The sequence below is a fragment of the Peromyscus maniculatus genome, chromosome 1, assembly GCF_049852395.1.
Source record: "Peromyscus maniculatus bairdii isolate BWxNUB_F1_BW_parent chromosome 1, HU_Pman_BW_mat_3.1, whole genome shotgun sequence".
Lineage (NCBI taxonomy): Eukaryota > Metazoa > Chordata > Mammalia > Rodentia > Cricetidae > Peromyscus > Peromyscus maniculatus.
Window position 1 is genome coordinate 65979673 of NC_134852.1, and position 13769 is coordinate 65993441.

A 13769-nucleotide genomic window follows, 5' to 3' on the forward strand; every position below is an offset into this window, starting at 1 on the left:
ATGGACACACACACACACACACACACACACACACACACACACACACCATAGCAAGGCACATGGAAAGATTCCCTGCAAAGCAGAGGAGGGACTCTGGAGTTGGTTTCACTTCAAGGGGTACAGATTTTAAGGGTTCTTGGTGTGCTAGACTGGGGGGAATCTTCTTCCTCTATTTAGGGTTAGTCAGTTTAAACAAAGGAAGAGAAGCTGATAGACCCACAACTTTGGGTAAATGTGTTCTGGTCTAGCCTTGGACTTGTTGACCTGGTCTGCCTGTAAGGGGTGCTCCTGGAGGAGAAAGCCTGTCAGACCCTTGTCTCCCTGCTGTCTTGGTCTCAAGTTAGGAAGGTGGGGACAAAGCAGGGTTTGTCACCTTTGTTATCTGTCTGTGGTACCTTTATTGGCCTCTCAGGGGTCTGTTTAACTCCTAGTTCCTTAGCAGGGGCTGTCTGGGAATCGTAAGCCTAGAGAGTTGAGTTAGGAAGAAGAGATTTGTGGAGATAACTCCACTTATAGTACAATTCAGTTATTGACATTCCACAACTGAAAGATGCTCATGCATCTGATGAGCTATGCAGCCCTCACGCAGTCCATTTTTACCATTCTTATTATCCCAGGGAAATTCCATGCCCATCAGTAGTTCTCCCCTTTCTCCGACAATCTAATTTGTGTCTCTGGATTTGCATATTTGGAGCATTTCATGTAAGTGAACCGTACAATATATAATGGTCTCTTACAGCTACCTTCTTTTTCACATACTGTTGCCAGTGGTTTTCTCTAGTGTAGTGTACATCAATTCTTTATTCTGTAACAAAATAATATTCTGTCAGATGGGCATGCCACGCTTTGTTTTATCACTAGTTGATGTTTGGGTTATAAGAATGCTCTAGAAAAGTGTATGTATGAGTTTTTGTGTAAGAAAACAGTTTTTCATTCCTTTCAGAGAAGAGACTTAGAGTGGAATTGTGAGTCATGACATTTGCTCCAAAGACCAACACTGAGGAACTGACAGATGTGCCATTTTACATTCCTGTCAGTAGTGTATATAAGGGTTCTGATTTCTCTGCATGCTCATCACCTCTGATTAATGTCTGTTTGGGGGATTATTTTGAAGGTTTTTGGGTCTCACACATAGCCCAGGGTAGCCATTGAACCCTCAGCCTTTTGAGTGTTGGGATTACTGCATGCACCACCATACCCATCTTTTTATTTTTGATCCTGACTGTTGTAGTGAATCTGAAGTGATTTCTGGTTGTGGTTTTGCCATGAGTATGCTGTCAGGGGCATAGATGAACATGTTTGTATCTTTCTTCAATATTAGAATTTATTGATTAATGATACATTCACAGATTGTTAATTTTATTAAAAGCATTTTGCTGTGAAGTTGCAATGTCTTGATAGCTGAGGCAAAGGGAGATTCTTCTATTCTGATCTTAATTTGCTTATATTAACTCCCAGACCACACATTACAAATGTGGTCACTATATCTCTATATATGTGTACGCATAGGTTACAGAATGGCTACAAAGGGTCAAAGAGGCTGCAGCAGAGGTCAAGTAATGTTTTTTTCTTGAAACAGGGTTTCTCTGTGTAGATTTGGTGCCTGTCCTGGATCTCCCTCTGTAGACCAGGCTGGCCTCAAACTCACTGAGATCAACCTGTCTCTGCCTCTGGAGTGCTGGGATTAAAGGCGTGCACCACCCAGTGAGTTCAAGTAATTTTAAGAAAGGAAGCCAATTTGGAGGCAAGCCTAGGCTGATAGAAATGCAAAGGGCTCTCCTTTTGGGGTCAGAGGCTGAACCCTGTGTGAGGTCTGCTGCAGGCACTTATGCTGCTGGGTCACAGGTTTGAACTAAGCCTCTGGGTTGAGTCAAGCTGTAAAAGCAAGGATCAGGACCAAGGAGGATGTAGCAGCAGAGGGCAGGAAGGTCCAGATTCATGAAGAGGTTGCAGTTCATTCAGGTGGCCAGATAAATGGATTGGTGGATGAATAGACTGTGTCAACCATGGGGACCACGCTGAGCTGAAGCCCTGGGAAATTTGGGCTTTCTTGACACACAGACTGGGTGGTTAGGTGACGGTCTAGGTGGCTTGTTCCTATGGTGTCATTTTGTATCCATGTTCATCTCTTTATGGGATCTAAGTGAGGGAACTAAACTCTTTCCTTGGTCTGGTGTGGTCAGATACGTTCTCAGACCTGCTTTTCCTGTATGATTTTGATCTACCCACGTATTAAAATGATTTTCATTGACTTTGGTAAGTTTATGGGATGACATCCTTTTTACTCTTAGGTATCAGTTATTTATCCGTGTGTTCCTTGTAGGCAGGGCTGTACAGACTTCTCTGCCTTCCAAGAGCCTGACTCAGCCTGTTACTATGTTTGCACTCAGAGTAGCGTCAAATGCTGCTTGCAAAATGAAGTTCATGAGGGTAAGGCCCAGCCTGAGAAACCAGTTTCTAACATTGTGAAGTAACTTAGACCAGAGCGCAGCCTCGTCTCGGCAGGCTTGCATTGCAGCTGTCCTCTGACTAATGCTGTTGAGCATCTTTTCGTGGATTGATTGGCAGTTGGACATGTCTTTTGCACATTCAGGGGGCTGAGCTTATAGCCCAGCACTGGAGTGTTTGTCAGCCTGTGTGAGGCCCATCCCCGACACTGTGCAATCAAAACAAGACAAATAACAACCAAAAAAAAAAAAAAAAAAAAAACCCGAACAAGAACAAGACTTGAAAGTGGTGCAGACTTGTAACCCCGGTGCTGAGGAAGTAGATGAAGACTGGCGGTGACTTCAAGTCAGTCTGAGCTGTGGAGCAGACCCTGCTCATTTTGCGTTTTTTTTGCATATGTGACTTTGAAATCGATCCCTCAAGTAGCATCTATTTCTGGATGCTACGTGAGCTTGTCCAGGGGAGAGGAACAAATGTCTATTCACCCCAGTTAGTGCACTAATGGCAGACCAAAGAAACCACTCTATCCAAGTCCAGTTCGTGACCTAATGAGTTTAATTGGGGTTACTTGCAGGAACGTGGCTGGTTTACCGATAGTTACATACCACCGAACCTGCAACCACTAACTGCTTACACACCTGAGGGGAGAAGCAGGGCCTCCGGCGACCTCTTCACACAGCCCTCTTGAATGTTAATAGGTCCCCTGCACGAGCTCTAGAGTCCAGGAGGGCTAGGGTGGCGTCATACCCAGGGAGCTGTGTTCCACAGCAGTGAGTAAGGAGGGTTTTCTATTCATGCCTTTGCCTGTGTGCCCTAGGTGGTCACCGGGTCTGGCCGGCAGGAGGCCCAGAAGACAGACGCTGAGTACCGGAAGCTCTTCGACCTGGCTCTGCAGGGCCTCCAGCTTCTGTCCCAGTGGAGCGCACACGTGATGGAAGTGGTAGGCACAGCGTTCCTTCGCCCCCGTGTATTTGGAAATCTGAGTCACTAAATGTGCAGCCACCCCTGGTTGGTGAGAAGTGCTGTTCCTCCAGAACTCGGCCGTGTCACATAAAGGGCCTCATCTTTGCGGATGTAAATCTAAAGTGTGGCGTTGCGATCATCATCAGGTCTATTCTTCTACACCTGTTTCTTTATTTGAGGCAGGGAGGAGAGCGTGCCAGGGCACACGGTGGGGGTTAGAGGACAACTTGCAATGGCCAGACTCTTTACCAGTGGTCAAATTCGGGTCATCAGGCTGGACGGCAAGTGTCTTCACCCTCCCACCAGCCCTCATTCTTCCGTTTTGACCTCTGTTTTACTCTTCGGAGTTGTAGCCATTAGTGTCTTTAAGGTTTAGTAGAAAGTTTCTGGTAGCATATACAGATTTAAATAACTGTAAATTGCATATATTTTTCTGCATTAAAAGTTTATTTTGGTCAGATAAAAAGTACCTATTTGGAAGCCTACATGGTCATTTGAAAGGCAGATTTTCATTTTAAACACAAATAAGTTGCCTAAAGTTTTGCTTATCAGCATACAACAATTTGGATATTTTGCTTGGGTTCGTTCTAAAGCCTGGCTTGTATGACTGAGTGCTGTTTTTGGAGATAATTGTGTGTGTGTGTGTGTGTGTGTGTGTGTGTGACAGTGACAGAGAGAGACAGAGACAGAGACTTTGAGAAGGCAGTATATGTTTAAGGTCACCTCTTGGTGGCCTTAGCCATGGTCTTGTGAGTCCAAAATCAAGTATTTTGCTTTCAGTGTGGAATGTCTTTCCTCTTTTTGACTGCATCAGTATTCCTGGAAACTTGTCCATCCGACTGACAAGTACTCCAATAAGGACTGCCCCGACAATGCTGAGGAGTATGAACGTGCCACGCGATACAACTACACCACTGAGGAGAAGTTTGCCCTGGTGGAGGTGAGAATACCTGCTCCCTGTTCCCTGTGAAGCTATATTGCTGCCTTTCAAAGGCAATGGGAAAACATGAAGAAACTGATGCTTCTGCTTGTATGGTAGGCAGCCCAGTGCCTCTGAGAGAGAGAGAGAGAGAGAGAGAGAGAGACAGAGAGACTGTTAGTTGCTTAGGTATGTGTTGCCAGCCCATCTATGAGTGCCTGTGAGTAGAGAACAGTTTATTGGAAGTGGAAAGACAGGTGATAAATTGGGATTTGGTTTCTGCCCCCTGAGAGGAGAGCCATATGGCAGGCTCTGGTTGTTTCCTACTCATAATGGCTACTAATTCTTGACCCTCACTTGTCTGTTACTCAACAATCTTGACCTTCCTTCCTTCCTTCCTTCCTTCCTTCCTTCCTTCCTTCCTTCCTTCCTTCCTTCCTTCCTTCCTTCCTTCCTTCCTTCCTTCCTTCCTTCCTCCCTCCCTCCCTCCCTCCCTCCCTCCCTTTCTTTCTTCCTTCCTTCCTTTTTTAAGTTCTTTTTTCTCCTGGGCCTTTTAAATGGACAAAATTTCTTGATTCTAGTTTTATGATTGGTGTATGTGCGCGTGCATGCCTATGTGCGTGTGTGCGTGCATGCAGGTTTTATGTTTGCCACATTCTGGGATCGAGCTCAGGTCATCAGGCCCGCACTGCAAGCACTTTTACCCCCTGAGACAGCTTACCAGCCCACCGTATACATTTAGAATAAGCCTTTTGTATCTCACAGTGAAAGACATTGCAATTTCCCGTCAGGATATATGTAAATCTCAAGATGATTTTAGAGAGAGTTGATAAAATTCTAATGTACCTCTCTCTCTCTCTCTCTCTCTCTCTCTCTCTCTCTCTCTCTCTCTCTCTCTCTCTCTCTCTAGTATGTCATATATCTATCTCTCCATTTGTTATGATTTTTTTTAATGTCTATCATATATCTCTGGAAATTCTAGATAATTTTTTTGTTTTATTTCTAGATGTTGGCTCTTATAGCTGGTACAGTTTTAATGTTTCCAAATAACTATTTAAATTGTAAATTTTAAGTATTTTTCTTTCTGTCTACTGACATGTCTGAGCTCATTAATTGCAATAAAGTATTCATAGATTTTTATTTATTTATTTATTTTTTTGCAAAGAGGAGTTTTCTACTTACACCAGCCACAGAATCCACAGATGGTGTGTCAGCTTAGTTTCTAGCCTTCTCTTTGTTTTTGTTCTTATTGGCTATTGGTATACATTCTTTGGAGAAATATCTTTATTCAGATTCTTTGCCTGTTTTTAAAATTTATTTATTGAGTTGCAAGAGTTCTTTATATATTCTAGATACTGATTCCCTTTTTAGGTATTACTGTTAAAACTACCCTTACTTTTTTTATTTTTATTTCTGCGTACATGTCTGTGTGAGTGAATGCCAAGTGTTTGTAGGGGGTTGTCTGTGTATCCTGAAGAAGTCTTTGGATCCCTCGACGCTGCAGTTACAGGTGGTTGTGAGCCACTCGACATGGGCACTGGAAATGCAGCGTCCTCTGCAAGGACCTCCATGTGCTTTTTACCTACTGAGCCGTCTTTCCAGCCACAGTCCTTAATATACGAGGGTGTGATCATACCAAGCTTGTTGATGTAGCTCTTACTATAAAAGACCCCAACTTTTTTCTTTTGCATGAGAATATCCAGCTGTCCCAGTGTTTAATGAAAGGGTAATCTTTCCCCATTGGACAGTTTTGGCACCTTGTTGATTGCTGAAGATCAATTGCTTGTCAGGATTTAAGATATTACGTTCCATTAATAGAGCTGCAGGGTAGAGGGCATATTCTTTTGTGTTTGAGTGAAATGTTCTGTAGATATCTGTGAAGTCCATTTAGTTTATAATGTCTGTTAGCTCAGCATTTCTCTGTTTAGTTTTTGTCTGGATGACCTGTCCCTAGATGAGAGTGGGGTATTGAAGTCTCCCACTATCAGTATGTGAGAGTCAATGTGTGATTTAAGCCGTAATAGTGTTCCTTTTACAAACTTGGGTGCTCTTGTGTTTGAGGCATTGAAATGTCATCTTGGTGGATCTTTCGTCTGATGATTATATAGTGTCCTTCCCTATCTCTTTTGATCAGTTTTTATTTGAAGTCTATTTTGTTAGATATTAAAATAACTACACCAGCTCGCTTCTTAAGTCCATTTGCTTAGAATATCTTTTTCCAACCTTTCCCTCTGAGGTAATGTCTGTCTTTGATGTTGAGGTGTGTTTCTCATATGCAGCAGAAGGATGGATCCTGTTTTCCCATCTATTCTGTTAGTTTATGTCTCATTATGGAATAGAGTACACAGATATCAAGAGTTATCAATGACCAATAATAGTTATTTCTTGTCATTTTGTTGTTGGTGATGGTGGTGTGGTGTGCGTGCACAGGTGTGCATGTGTGTGCTTCCCTTCTTTTGATTTTGCTGGTGTGAGATTATTTCCTGTGTTTTCATGTGTGTAGTTAACTTCCTTCCTTAGGTTGGAGTTTTCATTCTAGCACCTTCTGTAGGGCAGGATCTGTAGATTGTTTAAATTTGACTTTGTCATGGAATATCTTGTTTTCTCTATCTATGGTGATTGAAAGTTTTGCTGGGTATAGTAGTCTGGGCTGACATCTGTGGTCTCTTAGTGTCTGCGAAATGTCTGTCCAGGACCATTTGGCTTTTAGAGTCTCCATTGAGAAGTTGGGTGTTATTCTAATAGGTCCGCCTTCATATGTTACTTGGTCTTTTTCCCTTGGAGCTTTTTAATATTCTTTCTTTGTTCTGTATGTTTAGTGTTTTGATTATTATGGGGGGGCACTTTTTTTTCTGGTCTAATCTATTTGGTGTTCTGTAAGCTTCTTGTACCTTTATAGGCACCTCCTTCTTTAGGTTAAGAAAATTTTCTTCAATGATTTTGTTGAAAACATTTTTGGGCCTTTGAGCTGATATTTGTCTCCTTCTTCTATTCCTATTATTCTTGGGTTTGGTCTTAGTGTTCCAGATCTCCTGGATGTTTTGTGCCAGGAGTTTTTTAGATTTAACATTTTCATTGACCATTATATATATTTCCACTATCATATCTTCAATGCCTAAGATTCTATTCTCTCTTCTATCTCTTGTGTTTTGATAGTGCTGCTTGCCTCTGTAGGTCCTGTTTGCATTCCTCAATTTTTCATTTTCAGAATTCTCTTAGTTTGTGTTTTCTTTATTGCTTCTATTTCCATTTTCAGGTCTTGAACAGTTTTGTTTCCTTCAACTGTTTGTGTTTTCTTGGCTTTCTTTAAGGGATTTATTTATTTCCTCCAATTGTTTGGGGTTTGTTTGTTTGTTTTTTGTTTTGTTTAGTTTTGGCCTGGATTTCTTTAAGGGATTTATTCATTTCCTCTTTAAGGACCTCTATCATCTTCATATAGTTGGTTTTAAGGTCTTTTTCTTATGCAACAGCTATGTTGGGATATTCATGCCTGCTATGGTAGGATAGCTGGGCTCTGTTGGAGACATATTCCTTGGCTGTTGTTGATTGTGTTTTTACTCTGGTATCTCTGTATCTGGGCTTGGATGATTAAAGGTCTAGGTGCTGATTTCTGGATTTGTCTTTGTTGGGTGGGTGGTTTGTTCCTTGGTTTCTGTTTCCTCTCTGGCGTTTTGGAACGTGTGTTGGTTGTGTATTGCCTGTTTTTCTGGCCTGTTCAGCTGATGTGTTCACAGGGAATGCCTGCTGGGGTTGAAAGCTGGGTAACTGGGATAAGTTGGGGAAACTGGGAAAGTTGGGCATGGGGTCAGAGAGGAAAGGGAGACCACAGCAGGTTTCCAGCTACAGAGCTGGGGATGAGACTGGGGGGATTGGATTTCAGGAGCAGTAGGAGAGGTGTGGGTCTGCCTTCAGTCTACTTGTTGCCCTGGGAGGAGCTACCCTCAGGGTTAGCAAGGGGTACCTGCTGGAGTTGGGGTCTAGGACAAAGCAGCAGGTCAGGTGAGGGAGGTTAGGAAGGGAGGGAAGGCTGCAGCTGGGGTTCTGTGGCAGCTCTAGGGACAAACTGGGGGATTGGGTCTGGGGGGACAGAGCGGAGCAGGTCTGCAGGCAGCCTACCTGGTTTTTTGACAACTGTGGCCTGTGATTTTCTCCTTCTGGTACTTGGAGAGCTAGTCCTTAGGAGGAGGTTTGAGCTCAGACTTGATTGTTCCAAGCCCTGTGTCCAAGTATGTAATGTCTTCAACAAGTATGTAATGCTTCAAATTAGGGGAGCAACCAAGAGCAATAGCAGTAGTCTAGGTTTTTTTGTTTTGTTTTGTTTTGAGGAGAGGGGTCTTGGAATCCCCTGACCAACAACTCAAAAAGAGGTTTCTTGTGTATGGCTCTTGCAGGGAGCATTATCCCCAAATTACATTACTTCATTTAAATGTGTGTTCGTGTGCGTGCGTGTGTGCGTGCGTGCGTGCGTGCGTGTTAGATGTGTATACACCGTACAGTGTTCTGTTACATTTCACGTAAACAAAGTGACATGATTTTTCACACGTCCTTACTGTTATTCATCTGTGCTTTTCACCTGTCCCTCTGCAGTGCTCTCCTTTCCCGACCAAGCTACAGCACCTTCCACTCCCCACACCTCCCCTCTTCTCTCATTTCCTCTTCCTAGGACCTGCTTTCCTCTCCCTGCGGCTCCTCCCTCTGCCTCTTGCTCCCTTTCACTGTCTTGGTTTCTGTGGTTGCTGCAGTTTCCTGGTCCTACCTATGGTAATGTCTACCTTTTTATTCTCAATCTGATCATGTATATCTTATTGCTTTTTCGTTGGCCAATCCTGCTGGTCATTTGTTAGTTTTTTTTTTATTCATTTACTAAGCAACTATTGTCTTTGCTAATCACTAATTGAATTTCTTTTCTGTTTTATTATTATTTTTTTCTGGTGTGTGTGTGTGTGTGTATTCCTTCCCATATGCCTTTAGTGGCACACTTTGCTGGGGTTTTTTTCTAAATTTGTGATAACCATTCCATAGCTATTACTTTCAGTCTTTGCATTTCTTGTTTGTTTTTTCAAGACAGGGTTTCTCTGTGTAGTTTTGGAGCCTGTCCTGGAACGCACTTTGTAGACCAGGCTGGCCTTGAACTCACAGAGATCCGCCTGCCTCTGCCTCCCGAGTGCTGGGATTAAAGGTGTGCGCCACTACTGCCCGGCTGTCTTTGCATTTCTAATGTACATATTCAAAGCTTGGCCTCACTTTCAGCCTTTACTCAGTGCTTTCATTTTTATTCTGATGTCATTACCATGTGCTTTTTAGTTTATTTGGCTTATTTTATATGGATGGGTGTTTTGCCTCCCTGCATGTCTGTGCACCACTTGTGTGCCTATTACTCATGGAGGAAAGAGGAGGACATTGGACTTGGAACTGGAGTTACAGGCGGTTGGGAGTCACTATGGGAAAAGAAGCCAGTGCTTTTAACTGCTGAGCCATCTCTCCAGCCCCTGCCCTATACACCTTTTTAAAGTAAAAGTTTCTCTCTCTTTTTTTAATTTTTTCTGTTTCAATCAGAAAAACATAAAGTCCTCAAACAGTTCTCCAGCATGAACACATGGAAACCCTACATGTGATTTCAGGGAAATGTATAGCCCCTATGGAACTATCACAGAGTCAGAATTCAAGCAGTTGGCTTCATTTTTTCCTAGGCTCTTTCCACATATATTAAGTCAATGTCCCATTGTTTAACAGGTGGGACTTTATATACAAACTCTTGTAACTTCTTTTTCCTTCTGGTTATGTTCATATTTGCCTTTTGAATGTGTACGTCTACGTTTGAAGTCCATCAGGGATGGACATGATGGACAGGGTGTCTATCATATATACTGCCGTCCTCAGGATACTCATGGTGGGATGAGATGAGGTCAGTTCCAGGTAGGCACAGAACATACTCAGTCTCCTGCTGTGGGGAAGATGGTGATTGGACAGGTAGCCTTGTACTGGAAAGGAAGGAAGCCGAGGGAAGATCTGTGAGTGAGAGAGACTTCCCAGGCAGTGTCGGACTGCCTCCTGTCCCCCTTCAGCCACTGAAAGCTGTGTCCTTACAGGTGATCGCCATGATCAAAGGCCTGCAGGTGCTGATGGGCAGGATGGAGAGTGTGTTCAATCATGCCATCAGGCACACTGTTTATGCTGCACTGCAAGACTTCTCCCAGGTGACCCTCCGAGAACCCCTGCGCCAGGCCATCAAGAAGAAAAAGAACGTTATCCAAAGGTCAGCCTCCCACGTTCCTCCTTCACAGCCCCAAAGCAATGGATGGAGCTTAGGTTCAGACAGATGGAGTGTCTACGTTCATAAGAGGGCTCGGTGCATTCATCTTCAACTCCTACTCATATTTCTGATGAATTACATAGAATGTGATGGGTCCAGTTAATAACCTGAGCAGCAGTAATTAGTTTCCTACTGAGTATTAAGGAGTTTAGAGACCCAGAGTCAAGAGAATATTCCAGTCACCAGGTATTCAGGGCTATAAGGTCCCACACTCGAGGTCATCTTTAGCAATTTTCTTTTAGACTATCCTCTAAGTCTGGCAAAAGTGACCTAGATATGGTAAATCTTGGAGATCTTGAGAGTTTTTAATGTAAGTTTTATATATAAGTTTACTTTCAAAGAAACATGTGTAAATGAAACCTACCAAAGTTCAGGAATGTATAGTGTTGTTTTGCTTTACAGTTACCTAAGATAATATGGTTTTTAGCATTAACAAAATTCTATACTGTGTATACATTCTAATTATAAAGTCTAAAATCTAAGATGCCCCAAAAGTCTGAGAGAGAGAGAGAGAGAGAGAGAGAGAGAGAGAGAGAGAGAGAGAGAATGAGAATATACACACAAGTATAAACAGGCACGTGTATGTGGTGTTAGGGTATCAACATGGGTCCTTGAGCAGAAGACATACTCTACCACTGAATCCTAAAAATCTAAAACTTTTAAAATGACAGTAAAATGACGTAGTAGAGAATTGCCTCTTGAATTAGATCATTTTATATGCAAAATTATTTTAAATAATATATAAAATTGTCATCTGCTATGTGTGTAATTTGTATATCAAATTAGTATCCTATTTAGACTTGTATCTTATCCCCCAAGAAAATTTATGTGTATTCAGATATTCCCAACCCCAGTCAGATGTGAAACCCGAAACCCTTACTGTTCCAGCCTTTCTGATAACAATTTTGTTGGAGGAACATTAGATATAGAAGTACTTGTTGAAGGGATGGAGCGGCAGCGGTGCTCGCGGCTGGCCGCGGCTATCACAGCGGCCGAGGTTTGGTCGGTGCTGAACACCGCAGGTATGGTTACCTTTTTAGAGCTTTATTAGGAGGAAGGAGACAGAGAGACAGAGAGACCACGCGGAGGGGACATACGGAGAGAGAGCACGTGGGAGGGCACGTCCACTTTTTAGGCTGGGACGCCGTCGCAGCCTGATGATGTAATAAGGACAGAATCCTTATACTTGCCCTTGACAAAAACCAGACCTGTCCCTCCAGCCAGAGAGTCTATAGAATTATAGAATGCATACTGTACTTTGGGTTTTTGTTTTGTTTTAGTCTGGCTTTTGGGTTTTTTTTTGTTTGTTTGTTTGTTTTTTTTATTTATTATGTTTACAGTATTCTGCCTGCATGTGTCCCTGCAGGCCAGAAGAGGGCACCAGATCACATTACAGATGGTTGTGAGCCACCATGTGGTTGCTGGGAATTGAACTCAGGACCTCTGGAAGAGCAGTCAGTGTTCTTAACCACTGAGCCATCTCTCCAGCCCTGGCTTTTGGTTTTTAAAGACAGGGTTTCTCTGTGTAGCCCTGGCTGTCCTGCAACTCACTCTGTAGACCAGGCTGGCCTTGAACTCAGAAATCTGCCTGCCTCTGCCTCCCAAGTGCTAGGATTAAAGGCGTGCATCACTCAGCTGTACTTTGAGTTTTATCCAGAGCTTTCCACATGAGGTTACCAGAGTCAACATAAGATGTCTCTAGTCCTTCTACCCCACCCTAACAGTACAACCTGTTGGTAGTGGGGTTACATTTCCAGTGAGTCAAGATGCATGTCCAGTCTTCCTAGTCCTGTTGACCTGCAGGAATGATTGGCCACAGCCAGGTAGAGCTCTGCTGTCTGGGTGGGCTTTTGAGAGTCCTGTTCTCCTTGCCCTGACTTGGCTACCTGGCTTGTGTTCATGACGTTAAACCTTGTTTCTTGGCGCATTGGTGCAAACTCCCATCTTTGGGGACTAGTAGCACTTTAAAGAATGCAGTTTTTGTGAGTTTCGTATGAATTAGACTCTTGCCGTGTTACTTCAGCCAGCATAGTTTCTCTGTGCATTGGTTGTGAGGTGGAGAGATGCCATGATTGCAGAGATCCCCATCTGATGCCTCGATGGACTGTTCAGTGTTCTGCAGGCCATCAGGAAGACTGTGTGTGACTGGGAGACTGGGCACGAACCCTTCAACGACCCAGCTCTGCGGGGCGAGAAGGACCCCAAGAGTGGCTTTGACATCAAGGTGCCACGCCGTGCTGTGGGACCCTCCAGTACACAGGTTCTCATCATCTTTGTCCTAGAACTGTGCTAAGGGAGGTGGGGGAAGTGGGAGGCAGATGAGGCAGGACTGAAATAGTGGTGCCATGGTCTGCTCAGGCAAATCCTGTTCTGCCTGGGGTTCTTCCTATACCTTGCCCAAGTGAATCTGAAACCTTAGCTGAGACATTCCTGTGAGTATCTGGGTTGTTCATTTAACTGCAGACGTCATGTGATGCCATTTCTACTTCCGTCCGTGAAATAGATGCCTGCATTTGCATATTTATACTGTGTTTCCTTTTTGCTTTTTGGAGACAGAGTCTCATGTAACCTAGGGTGGCCTCAAACTTCTGATCATACTGCCTCCACCTGAGTGCTGGGGTTACGCGATGCTCCTCCACACCCAGCACCGCTTTTATATTTTAAAGAAGAGGGTCTTAATAGCCATGGCTGGCCTGGTGCTCGCTGCATATCTCAGGGTTAGCCTCAGACGCATAGGCAGTCTCCCTGTTTTGGCCTTGTAGAATTGCAGGCACCTGCCAGCAGCACGTCTATGTTTCTCTCTCTGTGTTTAAATGTATGATTGTAATTTCCACATTAAATCTATATATTGAGTGTTCCTAAAAATGAAATGTTGCTCTCCTATGTCATGGTCTAAAGCTGCTGTTGGTGCTTTCTCTTCCAATGTATGTAGGCCTTCCTTGAGGTGCTTGTCACTGGCTCACACTCCGTTTTATATGCTCCTCTGCTTTGGAACCTGTCCTTCTTACACGTTTCTCTTAGAGGCTTCATAATCTCTGTCACTCCTCTAGAAAGGTACCAGCAAAGCACATGGCTGGGTCTGTGTGTAACCTCTTGAGGATCAGGAGGAAGGCTCTTGGCCATTCT

The 13769-nt window shown here is 43.5% G+C and overlaps 1 protein-coding gene across 1 annotated transcript in view; it reads left to right on the forward strand.

The window, feature by feature from the left end:
- Positions 1-13769, forward strand: part of Cyfip1 (cytoplasmic FMR1 interacting protein 1) — a 92851-nt gene that overhangs the window by 44551 nt on the left and 34531 nt on the right. The window contains 4 exon segments of the mRNA XM_042277176.2: positions 3266-3388; positions 4226-4351; positions 10420-10586; positions 12756-12903. Coding sequence (XP_042133110.1) covers positions 3266-3388; positions 4226-4351; positions 10420-10586; positions 12756-12903 — 564 coding nt within the window.